Consider the following 15,544-nt stretch of genomic DNA (forward strand, 5'->3'; position numbering starts at 1 on the left):
ATTTATAATTTAGGAGTTCGATCAAGTTGAGTAATCACTTTCACTCCCCCTCCCCACTTTCACTTTTATATTATATTGCTGTACTTGGATACTTGACCATGGTCATTTTCTATTCTGACAAAATTTTGAGCCCAATATTAAATTCTTTTACTTAATTTTTTTTAAGCTACATTTAAATATAGTTCTTTTTGTTGTTACTGTATTTTGATCTTCTGTAAAAGGATTTAGTAGTATTTCCTTTTTTTAAATAAATGAATATAGTTCTTTTTCATCATAACTATATTTTGGTCATCTCTTTTCTAGTTTATGATTAGTATATACAGTAACATGGCTTGCAGTTATACTTTTTTCGTGAAGATGCTTTTGTACTGATGATTAATGAATAACCTCAAACAATTTCTGATGAGGCAAGGACTAACCTTTTTTGGGGGGCTTTGTTTATCTACCCACAAGGCCTCAAAAGATTTCCAGGAAATAGTTGGCCTGTCATTACCTAACTGAATCTGTCAAATGAAACAAAACATTCAGTTTAAGGAAGAGAAATGAGTAAGAATAAGAATAGGAATTAACTCTTGCTCTTATCTTTTTCCCAGTGTCTAGACAATTGTTGCAGTAGGTTGAGGTCCCAAGGGTTATAAGCCTGGTTTGTACTTTCAGTGACTGATCTCCACCTCTTTATAGCCTTTGGAGAAGAGAGTAAGAAAGTGAGCCAGAATATACCATTTTGGGGGAGAAACAGACAGAGGAAGATCGTTTGAGAAAAAGAAATGGGGAATATAGCATGGAAATGAAGTGAGCTATTGAATATTTTTCTGTTTCCTGTAAGATACGTTTTTTTGTATCCTGTTTTGTTGTCTGGTGAGTTTAATCCATCTTAATTTTAATAGATTACTTATAATCTCAACTTCAGTATATAAAATTATAAATTTATTTTACTAAAATCTTTGCTTTCCTCCTTTTTCCCTCTTAGGACATTTGCTACAAGATCCTATTGCACCCACCAACTCAACCTGCCAACACTATGTCTGCAAAAGTTGTAAAGGCAAGAAAATGATGATGAAACCTTCATGTAGCTGGTGCAAAGACTATGAGCAGTTTGAGGAAAACAAGCAGTTAAGCATCCTAGTGAACTGCTACAAAAAACTATGTGAATATATAACACAGACTGCATTGGCACGGGATATAATAGAAGCAGTCGACTGTTCTTCTGATATTTTGGCTTTGCTTAATGATGGATCCTTGTTTGGTGAGGAGACGGAAAAACCCTCAGATTCATCCTTTACTTTGTGTTTGACACATTCCCCCTTACCTTCAACCTCAGAACCCACAACTGATCCTCAAGCTAGTTTATCTCCAATATCTGAAAGCACCCTCAGCATTGCTATTGGCAGTTCTGTTATCAATGGTTTGCCTACTTACAATGGGCTTTCAATAGATAGATTTGGTATAAATATTCCTTCACCTGAACATTCAAATACGATTGATGTATGTAACACTGTTGACATAAAAACTGAAGATCTGTCTGACAGTTTGCCACCTGTCTGTGACACGGTAGCCTCTGACTTATGTTCCACAGGCATTGATATTTGCAGTTTCAGTGAAGATATAAAACCTGGTGACTCTCTGTTATTGAGTGTTGAGGAAGTACTCCGCAGCTTAGAAACTGTTTCAAACACAGAAGTTTGTTGCCCTAATTTGCAGCCCAACTTGGAAGCCACTGTATCCAATGGACCGTTTCTGCAGCTTTCTTCCCAGTCTCTTAGCCATAATGTTTTTATGTCCACCAGTCCTGCACTTCATGGGTTATCGTGTACGGCAGCAACTCCGAAGGTAGCAAAACTGAATAGAAAACGATCCAGGTCAGAAAGCGACAGTGAGAAAGTTCAACCACTTCCAATTTCTACCATTATCCGAGGCCCAACATTGGGGGCATCTGCTCCTGTGACAGTGAAACGGGAGAGCAAAATTTCTCTTCAGCCTATAGCAACTGTTCCCAATGGAGGCACAACACCCAAAATCAGCAAAACTGTGCTTTTATCTACTAAAAGCATGAAAAAGAGTCATGAACATGGATCCAAGAAATCTCACTCTAAAACCAAGCCAGGTATTCTTAAAAAAGACAAAACAGTAAAGGAAAAGATTCCCAGTCATCATTTTATGCCAGGAAGTCCTACCAAGACTGTGTATAAAAAGCCCCAGGAAAAGAAAGGATGTAAATGTGGGCGTGCTACTCAAAATCCAAGTGTTCTTACATGCCGCGGCCAACGCTGCCCTTGCTACTCTAACCGCAAAGCCTGCTTAGATTGTATATGTCGTGGCTGCCAAAACTCCTATATGGCCAATGGGGAGAAGAAGCTGGAGGCATTTGCTGTGCCAGAAAAGGCTTTGGAGCAGACCAGGCTCACTTTGGGCATTAATGTGACTAGCATTGCTGTGCGCAATGCTAGTACCAGCACCAGTGTAATTAATGTCACAGGGTCCCCAGTAACGACGTTTTTAGCTGCCAGTACACATGATGATAAAAGTTTGGATGAAGCTATAGACATGAGATTCGACTGTTAAATCAGTGGGTCTTTAAACCTACCTCTGGTAGGAAAATAGCTACAGTTTTACGGCAGCTATGGTTTTGTTGGTTTAACTTGCCGGAGCTCCTGCATATAGATCACTTGTATCAAGTGTTTTCATTGCTAAGTTATATGTGTTAGTGTCGGGGAAATAGTTTGCAGATAATGGAGGAGTAACCCTACAACTATATGTCCTTAGTTCTTACAGAACCTCATAGTTTGAGAACAAATGCTGATGCAACTGATTTATACAAAATGAACTTTGGCAAGGAAAATAACATTAACCTCATTGTTTATGGTCATGCTTTGTGCATAATCAAAGTTTATGATTAAATGTAAGGAAGTGGTATCTAGTCAGTCCATAAGGATTGTGCTCATATTTTGTGGAAAAGTAGCCATTAGTTTGTTCAGGAGACTCAGTGCTACCTTCAGATGCCATTGATGTTTCTCCTGTTGAAAAGCTGATGTGTCCAGCTCAACCTTTGTACTGACATAATACCATTTCTGATCATGAAAATTGGCTACTGGTGTATGTAGCAGTTTTTAAATCAGCAGTATTATGAAAGAAAATTTGCCCCTCATTAGAATGTTGAAAAAAATCTGTCTTTTAAAAGTGAACAAACTGAAATTCTGTCAGACTGTGGATGTTTAAGCTGTTCATGCCACAAAACTCTTCTGAGTTGAATCCCATTTTTAGTTAAGTCTGACTCATTTCTAGGGGAAAAACTCTAAATCTTTCCTTCACTTTGAGCAATGTCCTGATTAGATAAATGAAGTGGAGAAGGGTAGTTTTATTCTGAAGGTAATTGAATTTAGACTATACTATGTGACAGAATTTTAAAAAATTATACAAATGTTTTATTTAGAAATTGGGATTGACTTGAAATATTTTTGGAATAATGCTCCAAAACTTACTCAGATTTATGCATTATACCTATTGCCACTGGCCACTTCAAAGTGATTTTTTGTTTCCTCTAATAGTTTGCCGCAGACTTTAGTTTGGAGATGCTTTTTCCTTTTTTTTTTTTTTTTTAATAGGGTGCTATTTGTTGTGGAGACTTCTTTATAGAGGCCTAATAAAAATGCCTTTTTATGAAGCCTGTGCATTTAGGTAGGTTTGAAGCTAGTTGGATTTTCTTTAGAATACTCTTTTGCATGTAAAGCACAAACTATGTTTCAGTTTAAATCCTTGTCTTCCCTGTAATTTTTATGGGGGAGATAAGTGAGTCACAAACATTCTTTTGAAGGGAAATCTAGTCAGTTGCTTGAAATAGCACACACAGCCCAAATAAAACAAGGACTGACTAGGTTGTAAAGCAATGACCTTATGATTTAAAAGAAGAGTTGCTGCTTTGACAGTGCTTATTTAAAGAAAAATACTGCTGGAAAATTTTCAGTTTCTACTACGTTCACCATCTTTTCTGAGATCTGACATATGCTGAAGTTATGTTTTGATTTGGCACACAGCATGTTCAATGATGGTTACTCACCTAGTACAAGACATGGAGAAGAACCCTTTGGACACAGAGCAGATGACACCTCCTTCTGTTTTGTAGTGTATCCTGGTGTCATTTTCTGTGAATGTGGTCAGGTAGAGTTGTTTTTGTTGTTGTTGGGCTTTTTTTTTTTTTTTTTTTTTTTTTTTGGGGGGGTGGGGGTGGGCTAAAGCCATAGGAAGAAAAATGTGATGTATGTGTCCAGTATGTACTATTTTGTTTTTGTTTTGCAAGAAGAGTTGAACTATTTTTGATAACAAGAGTAAATGGTGGAAAATGCTTCTTAGTTGTCTTGTCTTTATTTGCTTTCCAAGTTTTGGAATTTTATTTAATTCCTCTGAGTGTTAGCAGTGTCTTATGAAACATGTATTTGCCTAAAGTTTGTAACAGTTTTACGTTGGATGCAGATGCCCTGCTATATAAACTTGTAAATCTGTTCTTTACTCACTAATGATCACTGCAAAAATGACTAGAAATAACGAGATTGTACACATGGATGATTAGAATATATTTTGCAAATCTCCCAAACTTTCCTAATATTATGATCTTAAAATTCCTTGAGTACTTTATTGCTTCCCAAGTTTGATAATCTTAGTTTCGTGTTTTTTGATGCATGGGAGGTTGGCAATATAGACAAAGTGAAAATCATTAGTATGTGAGGGCCTTGATTGTTATGTAATATTGCCAATGATGAATTCAGGTTGTTTTTAGCACAAGTTTCTCTTTTTTATGCTGGTATTCTCACTGCCACACTTTTGGAAACCTGTATTACACCTTAAATCTATCAATAAATGTTAGTTTTCTAATTCTATGTTGTAGAATACTGAGGAGTTTGGGATAGCATGCTTTGAATGGCCTGTATTATATACGTTTGGGGAAGAGTAATTAATTACTGTGCCTTGATTTTTATGTTGTTTTTCTTTATATGGTGAATTATTTTTAGGAATGCTGACCAATGGCTAACAATGGATAATTGAGAAATTATTATTGAAGTAATTGGATTTACTTCAACAGGATTTAAAAGCACCAAAACAATAACAGCATTTAATATGACTCATCTTCATTTGTTTTTTTTTGATTCCTTGTAATTACCATAAGTGATCCAATGATCTTTCACCTTAGGTAATAGACGTTTTACAGCTGACAGTTTTGACAGAACTAATCGTTTTGATTAGTTTCCATAGGTCTACACCTCTAAACAGAGAGGCAGTACAGTTCTAGGATACAGAATTTCTTCACTGTGTTCTTAGTTTTCTTAAAACAACTTGATGGTGACTAAAGCAAAGTAAAAGTTTCATAACAGATGAAAAATAAAATTTTCCATGTGTTATAGGCAAAAAATATAAAATGTTTTAGAAAATACTAAGTTCACAGTTTAGAATTGGAATCTAAAGTGTGGATGGTATTTTTCCTCCCTCTTTGTTAAAAAAAATTTAAGTATCCAAATAACAATTACATATTCTTTAAACAATATATAAGGCTAAATTCTCCTTTGATCTTGTGAACTTCTCATTCCCAAACCCAAATTCACATCCCCAGAGGAAATGACTTCTTAGTATGAGGTGTTATCTTTCCATATCTTTCTTTATAAAGTTTTCCCAGAGGTTCAAAGAGTTACTTTCTTTGAAACTCAAGCTTGTTTATAATGCTACTCTTTTCAAACATAAAAATGAGTTGCAAGTGTCATTAAAACCAAAAGTGTGTATTTGACAACTTTATTTAGTTTTGCAAAAAGGGAAGAACAAAAGTTAAATCATGCAGGCTTCTCCACCCAAACACACCATAACATTTCCAAAGTTGAGCAAATGACTTCTCTCATTTGATCAGTCTAGAGTTTTAGAAATACTTTGAACAGTACACAATGACATAGATAAGATGCAGGGAAAATACACATAATTTCATTAGTTTGATTACCTTGGCAGTTAATGTTAAGCTCTGAAACTTACATCATTGACTAGCTTTAAGGTCATACCTTCAATTTAACTTTTATCAAGGAATCTTGGATATTGTAACAACTTGAAATTTCCAGTTGGGCAATAATGATTATATTCTGCATGATCTTTACCAGAAAGTCAAATATACCCTATTTTAGTTCCTCAGAATTCACATTTCTTATATTTAATACTAAGAGGGGAATACAGTGAAACACATTCTTGTTTCTGAAAATGTGTTACTTTGGATGACCTAAATTAAAAGCGCTTAAGTGGAATGATACTGGTAGCTATCTTTTATAATAATTACAGGCTTTTGAAACCAAATATTGACCAAAATGAAAGCAAGATGACTTCAGTAAGGAGAAACAAGGTAAAGTACAGCCATGTAGTTTAAAAAAAAAACAAATGTGTGTTGAAAAACTGAATTTTTGCTGAGTCTTAGAAATAGTTTAGACCATTACGGCTAAAACCTATAAACCATATCTAACTTCTAATTACCATTTGAGTATTTTTTATCTGAAAAAAATTTGTTTCCTTGTAAAGGCTGGATGGGGTAGATGGCAAATTTTATGTACTACAAAAATACTTTTAATCCTAATTTCCAATGTGTTTAGATTATTGCATGTAGTATTTCCTAAAAATTTAGTCACTTTTAAGGTTTTATTTCTTTGTGAGCTATTAGAAACTAAGTTTTTTCTATAATAGTTAAATTGAATGTCAGTTCTGATCATGAAGGTAAAACAACAGGAAACTGGGAGGATACTGACAAAAGGATTGCTAAATCTATTAATAACTGTACGAGTTGATGGTACATTTCCTAGATTCTCCTTTTCTCCACTTTTTGCCAATGTTTGATTATTTCAAAAGTTTGGCCTTCACACCAGCAAGGGAACCAATGTGGGGTGGAAAGGGAGCTATTCTGACATTTAGGACTTGTGGTTAAAAAATCCAGGGAAAAACTTCAATGACTTTATACAGAGGTGGATATTAAGTTTCTGGGAGGTTTCTTTTATACTAGCAGAAATTTCCATCCTTTTTAATAGTTTATTTTCAATTTGTCTTCAACAATATTGTGAGATTTGACTAGCCTTGTGGTTTGCTGAAAAGTACAGTATTCTGTAATAACCACGTCTGCTCTCTAGTAAGCATGAAGTTGCTTTCTTTTATGGGTAGCATCTCTGTTTTCTCCCATTTTTGTGATAAATACTGAAGTGGATGCAGTATTTTGAATACGTTATTTTTCAACACGAAGGAATAATGTTGAGATAGAGGCCTTTACTGTTAGCCTAGTCTAATATTCAGTGATGAATATGTCTAGTAAGAATTTTCATATATAATTATTTAAGCCTTCAAGTAGGCTTTCTGATATGAAGTACAGATGGGACACTAATTTTTAGATTAATAAATCACTCAATAATTTGCTACAAATGTTAAGGTGAGTTAAAAGGAAACTTTTTTCCCTCCCAATTAGGAGTCATATTCTGCACTTGTCCTCAGTTAAGTTTTTCTTCAGGTTTTATATAAGATCCACAGTCAGGATGGGGGGAGGGTTTAGAGCTTGCTAGCAAGGTTGGAAGGCCCAGTGGTTACAATACCTGAGGATGTAAAGTGACTAGCAGTTTGGCAGGTCATTGTGAAATTACATTAAGTTCAAGATCTTTGAACTCCAGTACACATACAATTAAAAGAAGTCTCTGAGATGTTTTGGCAGTGCTTTTATTACCAGGGCTAATTCAGTTCTGGAGGCCCTGACTGCTTTTTCAAGTTCCAGAATTTCTTGACTCAAGTTTTCTGCAAGTGAAGGTTTCTTCTGGGCTCCATAGGAGCCCTGATGGGCCTCAGCGATACTGGACAACAGAGGCAACTTCTGCTTTTGTGCAGAGAGCCGTGCTTGGCACTGTCCCCAAGAGATCCTTGGTACATTCAGGGTGAAGAGTGCTGATTCACAGACGTTGGAAGGTGATGTATATATCATTTGCTTCTGAGGAAAAGCTCTGTAGGAGGTTTGAGGCAAACTGGAGGAGTCTCCCAAATTGGGTATGTGTATCCAGAGCTATTGCTCAAAAACGTTAAAAAGTTCCTAGTGCAGATACACACTTGCAGAAATCAAAGCTTTTAAAATGCAATATGCAAACTAGAGCATATCTTCACAAAAACATTTTTTTTGAAATACGTATCTCCCTTTCATGTAGCCACTGGCAACTATTCTTCATCCACTGACTGAAGCTTTCCACATTTCTCTGAAAGGCTTGAGGTCACTATTTTATTGCCCTTGTTTCCAATTTCAGAGGGAGAGGGAGGCTCTTCTGTTTCATAATCTTCAAAGGAGCTGAAAGAACAAAAATGAGTTACTGATTTTTTAAAAGTTTTAATGTTTGGGTAGAAGTCAATATAGCAAACTAGACTAAAGATCAGCTAGTGAAAGTACCTGGAGTTGCTAAATGGCAGCTATAAACTGAAACACCCTGGAAGAAACCGTGCCCTGGAACAGAAAACACGTTCTCCCTGTTCACTCAAGCTCATGTTAGAATACGTTGAAATGTGCTGAATCAGGCTTTCCCTAGAGGCTTTGATGGGAATGAAAGCATTATGGATTGAGGGTATGAGGTCTGGAAAGTATGAGCTTTTACATGAATGCTTTCACTGAAGTGGCTTTGATGCAGAGTGGGGAACTTTCTCAACTCTAATTGCTTTATAGCTTCCATGGCTTCTAAGAAATCTGTGTACACAGAGCTGATTAAAGCTTACTCCTGGATTTCGTTTCATTTTTTACAGAATTCCACAGCATTTTCCCTCTGCTCACCCCTCTTTAGAGTTCTATATCCTCCAGACTAACCCTCCTGGCTACTCCAGGCATGGATGACAAAATATTTTATCTCCTGGGAATGATGGCTGTTTCACCTGTGCAGAAATTTCTGGATATATAACTGTTTTGTCAAAAAGGTACCAATACTGGCTGATGACAAAAAAAAAAAAAAAAAAATACTAGGTTAGGACTACCCAGTAGGTGGCACTTACTCTTTGAGGGTAGAGAATGTTACATTTTTGTTAAAAGCATATCTGATGTTTGGAAAACTGCTCTGAGTACCCGTTGATGATCCTGTCAGAAATCATTTACAACTGTCATTTTGCAAAAGCTGTCCATACTTAATTTCTGTTTGCACTCTGCCATCTCCTAGAGGCTGCACTATAACTGGTATATGAATAAGGAGGCAATAAGAGTAATTTTGCTTTAATGGAATTGAAGCAGGGTTGATGGAAGATCCTCTATTTCTGGGGGGAAACACTCAAAGAAAAGTTAATTCTACAGATGCAGCTACTTATTTCCCATCAGACTGGAAGACATTTTCTTCCTCTTTGTGATCTAATTTGCTGTTTGTGAGTGCTCTCTCAGTGCGGATCTATGAATGAATTAGAGTTAAGTCTGAGCTGAGACTATTCAATATTCAATAAATATTTGAGCTTCTGTTGCTAAGCATGAGCCAAATGCTAGGTATACAATGGTGAAAGAGACTGACCAGCCCCTTCCTCACAGAGCTTACAGCCTAATGGAGACCATCTGGAATAGTGGTTAAGTGGTTTAGCTTTAGAGTATGGACTTTTGGTCACTTAATGCTACTTTGGCCATGTAACTTAACCCCTCTGCCATCAGCTTCCTCATTCCTACCCCATTATATATGGGCTTTCCTGATAGCTCAGTTTGTAAAGAATCCACCTGCAATGCAGGAGACCCCAGTTCGATTCCTGTATTGGGAAGATCCGCTGGAGAAAGGATAAACTACCCACTCCAGTATTCTTGGGCTTCCCTTGTGGCTTAGTTGGTAAAGAATCAGCCTGCAATGTGGGAGACCTGGGTTTGATCCCTGGATTGGGAAGATCCCCTGGAGAAAGGCCAGTATTCTGGCCTGGAGAATTTCATGGATTTGCTAGTCCATGGGGTTGCAAGGAGTCGGACATGGCTGAGTGACTTTCACTTCACTTCACCCCATTATAAGGGTTGAAGAGAGATGAGGTGAGAGAGAAAATACCACATTCTGATGGTGGAGAAGTACCTGGGCTTACTGAAGCAGAATGGTGACACCTAATCCTGTAGTAGGGGACAGGGTTTTGTGTAATTTTTTTTTTAACAAAAGAGTGTGTTTTTCCACTGTAGCCTCATGTAGAAATGGAATTTTTAACAACAGATTTGATTCAAGCTAGTACCTAAACGTATTCCAATGCGTTGTGGGTTGGATGTAGTGGAATGTCACCTGCATTTCTTTTGTACTTTCAAGGTACCAAGAACAGTAATATACATAAAGCCTTTGGAGGAATCTTGGGTCAGGGGAGCTCATTCAGAACCTCTTGTCAGTGTGCTGATGAATCTTACCCTAACTCAGTAGTTCTCAGCTGGGGTTGATTCCCCCTACCTTGGGGGTCATTTGGCAATGTCTGGAGACAAATTTGTCATTAACTGGCCAGGTCCCATTGGCATCTAGTGGATAGAGACCAGGGATGTTGCTAAACATCCTACAACAGAATTACCCAGCTTAAAATATCAGTGCTGTTGAGAAATCCTGCTCTAACTTGCCCTTGTAGTGTCAGTGCATCCCAGGGTTCTGGACTAAGCTCTTCTCACTTTGTACTTCCGTGAGCAATCAGTCTTACAGCTTTATCTACACTTGTGGGTTCTAGACGTACATGTCCAGCCTCAGCCTCTTTCTAAGCCGAAGACTGCCATGTATCCACCTGTCTAGTATGTGGCTCTTCCCATGTGGCAGCGTATACGAACCTGGACTCATCGTACCTACAACCCTGGTTTTCCCTATTGTAGCAAATAGTACCATGATCTACCCACTCAAAGCCATAAATCTCATTACTTCAAGCTCCTCTTCCCTCCCCTCTTCAAATCCAGTGACTCTCCTAATACTTCCAATAATACCACATGCATACAGTCTTGGCTCGTCCTCTGCATTGCCACTAATTGAGTAAAGGATGTTACACGTTCTTGCTTGGATTACTGCAATAGTTTTCTAACAATTGGTCTTCCTGTTTTTGCTCCTATCACATACCCTTGGCTCTTGCCATACCAGACTGTTTACAGTGTCAGAATAGGTCTTGGGACCTAATGCCACAGTAGATGTTTTTCAGGGGCCTGCAGTGCTCTTCCTCCTTGGTTAACTTGTGCTCATATTTTAATCTGAGATATCATTTAAAAGGTTCTTGATTTCCAGTGCCTGAGCTTCCACCATCTCTTATTTAGATGTCTGTAATAGCTTCCTTATTTGTCTCCTTGCCTCTGTTCTTGCACCTCTCCAACCTAGAAGAGTACTACCTTGTTGGACTTTTTATCAGTAGCTCCCCCAGGCCCTGCATGATCTGACCCTTGCTAATCTTTCCAGCTATGATTCCCTCTTATTATATTCCAGCTATACTGGCTTTTTAAAATCTCCTCAGCACCATTTCCTGCCTCAGAGCCATTGCACACATTTACTCCTCTGCCTAGAATATTTATCCTCCCTGCTTTTTGCATAACTTTGCTTCTCAATTTTTAGGTTCTCATCACTGTAGAAAATTCTTCCCTCAGCTCCCTAAGTTGCAAGCCTGTCTCTATTACTGGTTTACCCTGTTTATTTTTCATAATTATATAATTAAATGTGTCATGCCCACTCAAATGTGAAATGTCCATTTTGTAACGCACTAATTTCCTTGGGTTATAGTATAGTGACTGACACTAGCTGCTTAAAATGTGCTGCTGAATGAAAAATAATGTCTTAGTGCTCTTTCAAAATAATGAGGAATGCTGGAGTCAGTAAAATGGTGAGGGTACAGAAGTCATCTTGAAGTCACCAAAGTCTTTCTTTATCTTGCTCTCCAGGAATTCCTGAGGGAGAAAGAATGTTTACTGATTGTCTTCTAAATGACCACTTCCAGGCCTGCTTGCAGGTCACTGGAATGCCTCTGGGCTCAAATTATTTTATGATGTATTCCCTGTTCATTTAATTGGCCATTTTAAACTGAGTAGAGGGGTCAGAAGATTAAAGAACTCATAGGGTTCACAAACAGTTCACAAAGAAACCTTAGGTATCAAATTGAGCACAGATTCTTTAATTGAATAGTAACAGTATTGTTAGCATAAGGGAAAATAATGGTTCATGTATTTTTTTTTAAACTTTATTTTGTATTGGGATGTAGCTGATTATTGATGCTTTTGAATTGTGTTGGAGAAGACTTTTGAGTCCCTTGGACTGCAAGGAGATCAAATCAGTCCTAAAGGAAATCAGTCCTGAATATCCATTGGAAGAACTGATGCTGAAACTCCAATAATTTAGCCACCTGATGCGAAGAACTGACTCATTTGAAAAGCCCTGATGCTGGGAAAGATGGAAGGTGGGAGGAGAAGGGGATGACAGAGGATAAGATGGTTGGATGGCATCACTGACTCGATGGAAATGAGTTTGAGTAAGCTCCAGGAGTTGGTGATGGACAGGGAAGCCTGGCATGCTGCAGCCCATGGGGTCACAAAGAGTCGCACACAACAGAGCAACTGAACTGATAGCCGATTACCAATGTTGTGACAGTTTCAGGTGAACACAGAAGGAACTCAGCTATACATATATGTGTATCTATTCTCTCCCCAAACCCCCTCATCCATGATGCCACATAACATTGAGCAGAGTTCTGTGTACAATAGGTCTTTGTTGGTTATACATTTTAAACATTGTGGTGTTTACAGGTTCATGTATCTTTGCTAGCAATATGGTAGCTTTTAGAAACCTGTGTCCCTAAGTTTCCCCTTTTAGAAACTGTGTCCCTAAGTTTCCCATTTCAGATGAGCAATTTCTGGGCAAATGTATTAAGGCTAGTTCTGCAGATTCCTGGGATGGAAGTAAAATAGCTAGAATGAACAGAAATAATGACTGGCACATGTGTGGTCTGACAAAGGATTTGTAGGCAGTTTTAGGATGTCTGCGAGTTATGGTTTGATTCCAGTTTGGGGATTCTGACTTTACAGGGGCAAAGGGATAGAATATTCAATTCAGGGCTTGTCAGGAAATCTAAGATACATGGTAGCTATAAGCACAGAATAAAATGTTAACTAGTCCTCTTAGTTTGAAGTCTATATTGCTGTAGAAATAGGAGTAGATGAATTTTACCCTTATACTTTTAAGAACAGATATCCTAAGATATCCCTGGTGGCTCAGACAGTAAAGTGTCTGCCTGCAGTGTGGGAGACCCGGGTTTGATCCCTGGGTTGGGAAGATCCCCTGGAGAAGGAAATGGCAACCCACTCCAGTATTCTTGCCTGGAGAATCCCATGGATGGAGGAGCCGGATAGATTATAGTCCACGGGGTCGCAAAGAGTTGGACACGACTGAGCGACCTCACTCACTCATCCTAAGCCATTTACATAAAATGAATTATCAGAAATACTTTAGAAGTTGGATATTTGGTTCAAAGAATTTCCTTATTGACCCATTCAATCACTTCAAATTTGGTAAAGTTTCCTAATGTGTACCATTTACTTTTCTATCTTAGAAAGTTGATCCTATTTATTTTTTGATGGCTAAGGATCTCTTGCAGTTCCAGGTCATGAGCCATCAGTAATTCTTATTTTGGCTGTAGATATTATAAAAATTTTGGATTAAATATATTCTAATTTTGAACTTGAAGGAAGGGACAGAGTTTATTTTTATTACCAGCCACAATGCCTGGCATAAATTACATACCAGTGCATATCTACTGAAATAAAATTTATTTAATTTTAAACTTCTCTGGTCTTCTGACTAACCTACAGTGTCGTACTTTCCAGTACTAATTGAACTAAATGTACATCTCATAAATAGTAATTCAATATATGTTTATATTTAACATAAAGGAGAAATTCACCTTTAAAAACATCCAGTGGGAAATAATTCTAAATTATCTAAATGTCCGAAGGTAGGGAATATGGATGTGTTATTGCTTGAGAGAGTACTCTGAAGCATTAAAAGTCATGTTTTTGAACACACTAGTAACATTAAGCATCAAAAAGAAATACACCAAAGTATACATAATGGTTATCTCTGGATGACTGAACTGAGGATGATTTTAATCTTTTTATATTTTTCAATTTTTCTTCAGCAAAGCCTGTCTTTCTCTACTAATCAGATAAAGACTCAGAAAATTGTGTTTAATCTAGGTTAATCAAATGTAAAGCTGTTGGTGAAATACCAGAATATCCTGTAAGAATGTATTTTTAGGATAATGTGAAAGACTCTTAACTAAAAATCTGAAGTAATCAAGTTTTTGTCAGATTGGTAGAGAAGTTTGTTTCTAATTATTACAGGTCCCAGTTTCTCAAGATAGCAACATGGAGGACCCTTTAGCCTACTTTTCACAATTCTTGTGGCGTTTTAAACTTTATTGCAAAAACCATAAGAAAGTTAATTATAAATTAATTGGGTGTCATAACTTGTTATCTTCATGTATGTGACATGTTTAGTTGGCCAGAGGTATGTAACTGTTACCTGTTTCTGGCTTCCCCTATGACCTTGGCTGAATTTATACAAATGCTGTTGTATGCTGTTATCACACTGTGTGCTAGATGGGGTAATTCACGGTGTTTGCAAATTCATACCTAAGGAGACCCTTGGCCCTCCATCACCAAACTAAAATATGGAGTCATACTGCATTTCTCATTGTTTCATTACTAGGTTGCTTACTGAAGGTATTACCCAAGCAACAGCCTTGAGTCAGGGGGTACAGGCACTTGGCCCAGAGGTGGCCTGTAATGTGAAATGGTAAAGTAGAGAATTTCAAGTTGTTTCTGGAAGGTCAAGTTGTCTAGGCTTCTGCAGTTATCCTTGTAGTGAAGGTGGCTGCCAGATTAGTGCTACCTTCTGTGCCACTCAGTAAAGATTTGCTGAGGCTCTCCTACTTCCCAAAGAGTTTGCCCAGTGCTGGGGCTACAGGATGAATGAAACAGGTGCTCTTCCTTAAAGGAGCCTGTGTTCCAGTGGAAACACAAGCAGGTCCACTTCCCCCAGCATTTATATGCTAGATACTGTTAGATACTGTTCAGTTCAGTTCAGTTCAGTTCATTCGCTCAGTTGTGTCCGACTCTTTGCGACCCCATGAATCGCAGCACGCCAGGCCTCCCTGTCCATCACCAACTCCCGGAGTTCACCCAAACTCATGTCCATCGAGTCAGTGATCCCATCCAGCCATTTCATCCTCTGTCGTCCCCTTCTCCTCCTGCCCCCAATCCCTCCCAGCATCAGTCTTTTCCAATGAGTCAACTCTTTGCATGAGGTGGCCGAAGTACTGGAGTTTCAGCTTCAAGCATCATTCCCTCCAAAGAAATCCCAGGGCTGATCTCCTTCAGAATGGACTGGTTGGATCTCCTTGCAGTCCAAGGGACTCTCAAGAGTCTTCTCCAACACCACAGTTCAAAAGCATCAATTCTTTGGTGCTCAGCCTTCTTCACAGTCCAACTCTCACATCCATACATGACCACAGGAAAAACCATAGCCTTGACTAGACGGACCTTTGTTGGCAAAGTAATGTCTCTGCTTTTGAATATGCTATC

General features: G+C 38.0%; 2 protein-coding genes across 7 annotated transcripts in view; one reads left to right on the forward strand and one right to left on the reverse strand.

The window, feature by feature from the left end:
- Positions 1–4,340, forward strand: part of MSL2 (male-specific lethal 2 homolog (Drosophila)) — a 32,869-nt gene extending 28,529 nt beyond the window's left edge. The window contains exon 2 of the mRNA XM_010858263.1: positions 971–4,340. Within this exon, the coding sequence (XP_010856565.1) occupies positions 971–2,562 (1,592 nt within the window). The 3' untranslated portion in view covers positions 2,563–4,340. The remainder of the gene's footprint in view (positions 1–970) is intronic.
- Positions 4,341–5,761: 1,421 nt separating this feature from the next.
- Positions 5,762–15,544, reverse strand: part of PPP2R3A (protein phosphatase 2, regulatory subunit B'', alpha) — a 227,970-nt gene continuing 218,187 nt past the window's right edge. For all 6 annotated transcript variants that reach the window (XM_010858259.1, XM_010858260.1, XM_010858257.1 and 3 more), the window contains one exon: positions 5,762–8,323. In XM_010858259.1, the coding sequence (XP_010856561.1) occupies positions 8,197–8,323 (127 nt within the window). In that variant the 3' untranslated portion in view covers positions 5,762–8,196. The remainder of the gene's footprint in view (positions 8,324–15,544) is intronic.

Source organism: Bison bison, unplaced genomic scaffold (genome assembly GCF_000754665.1).
Source record: "Bison bison bison isolate TAMUID 2011002044 unplaced genomic scaffold, Bison_UMD1.0 scf7180017864384, whole genome shotgun sequence".
Lineage (NCBI taxonomy): Eukaryota > Metazoa > Chordata > Mammalia > Artiodactyla > Bovidae > Bison > Bison bison.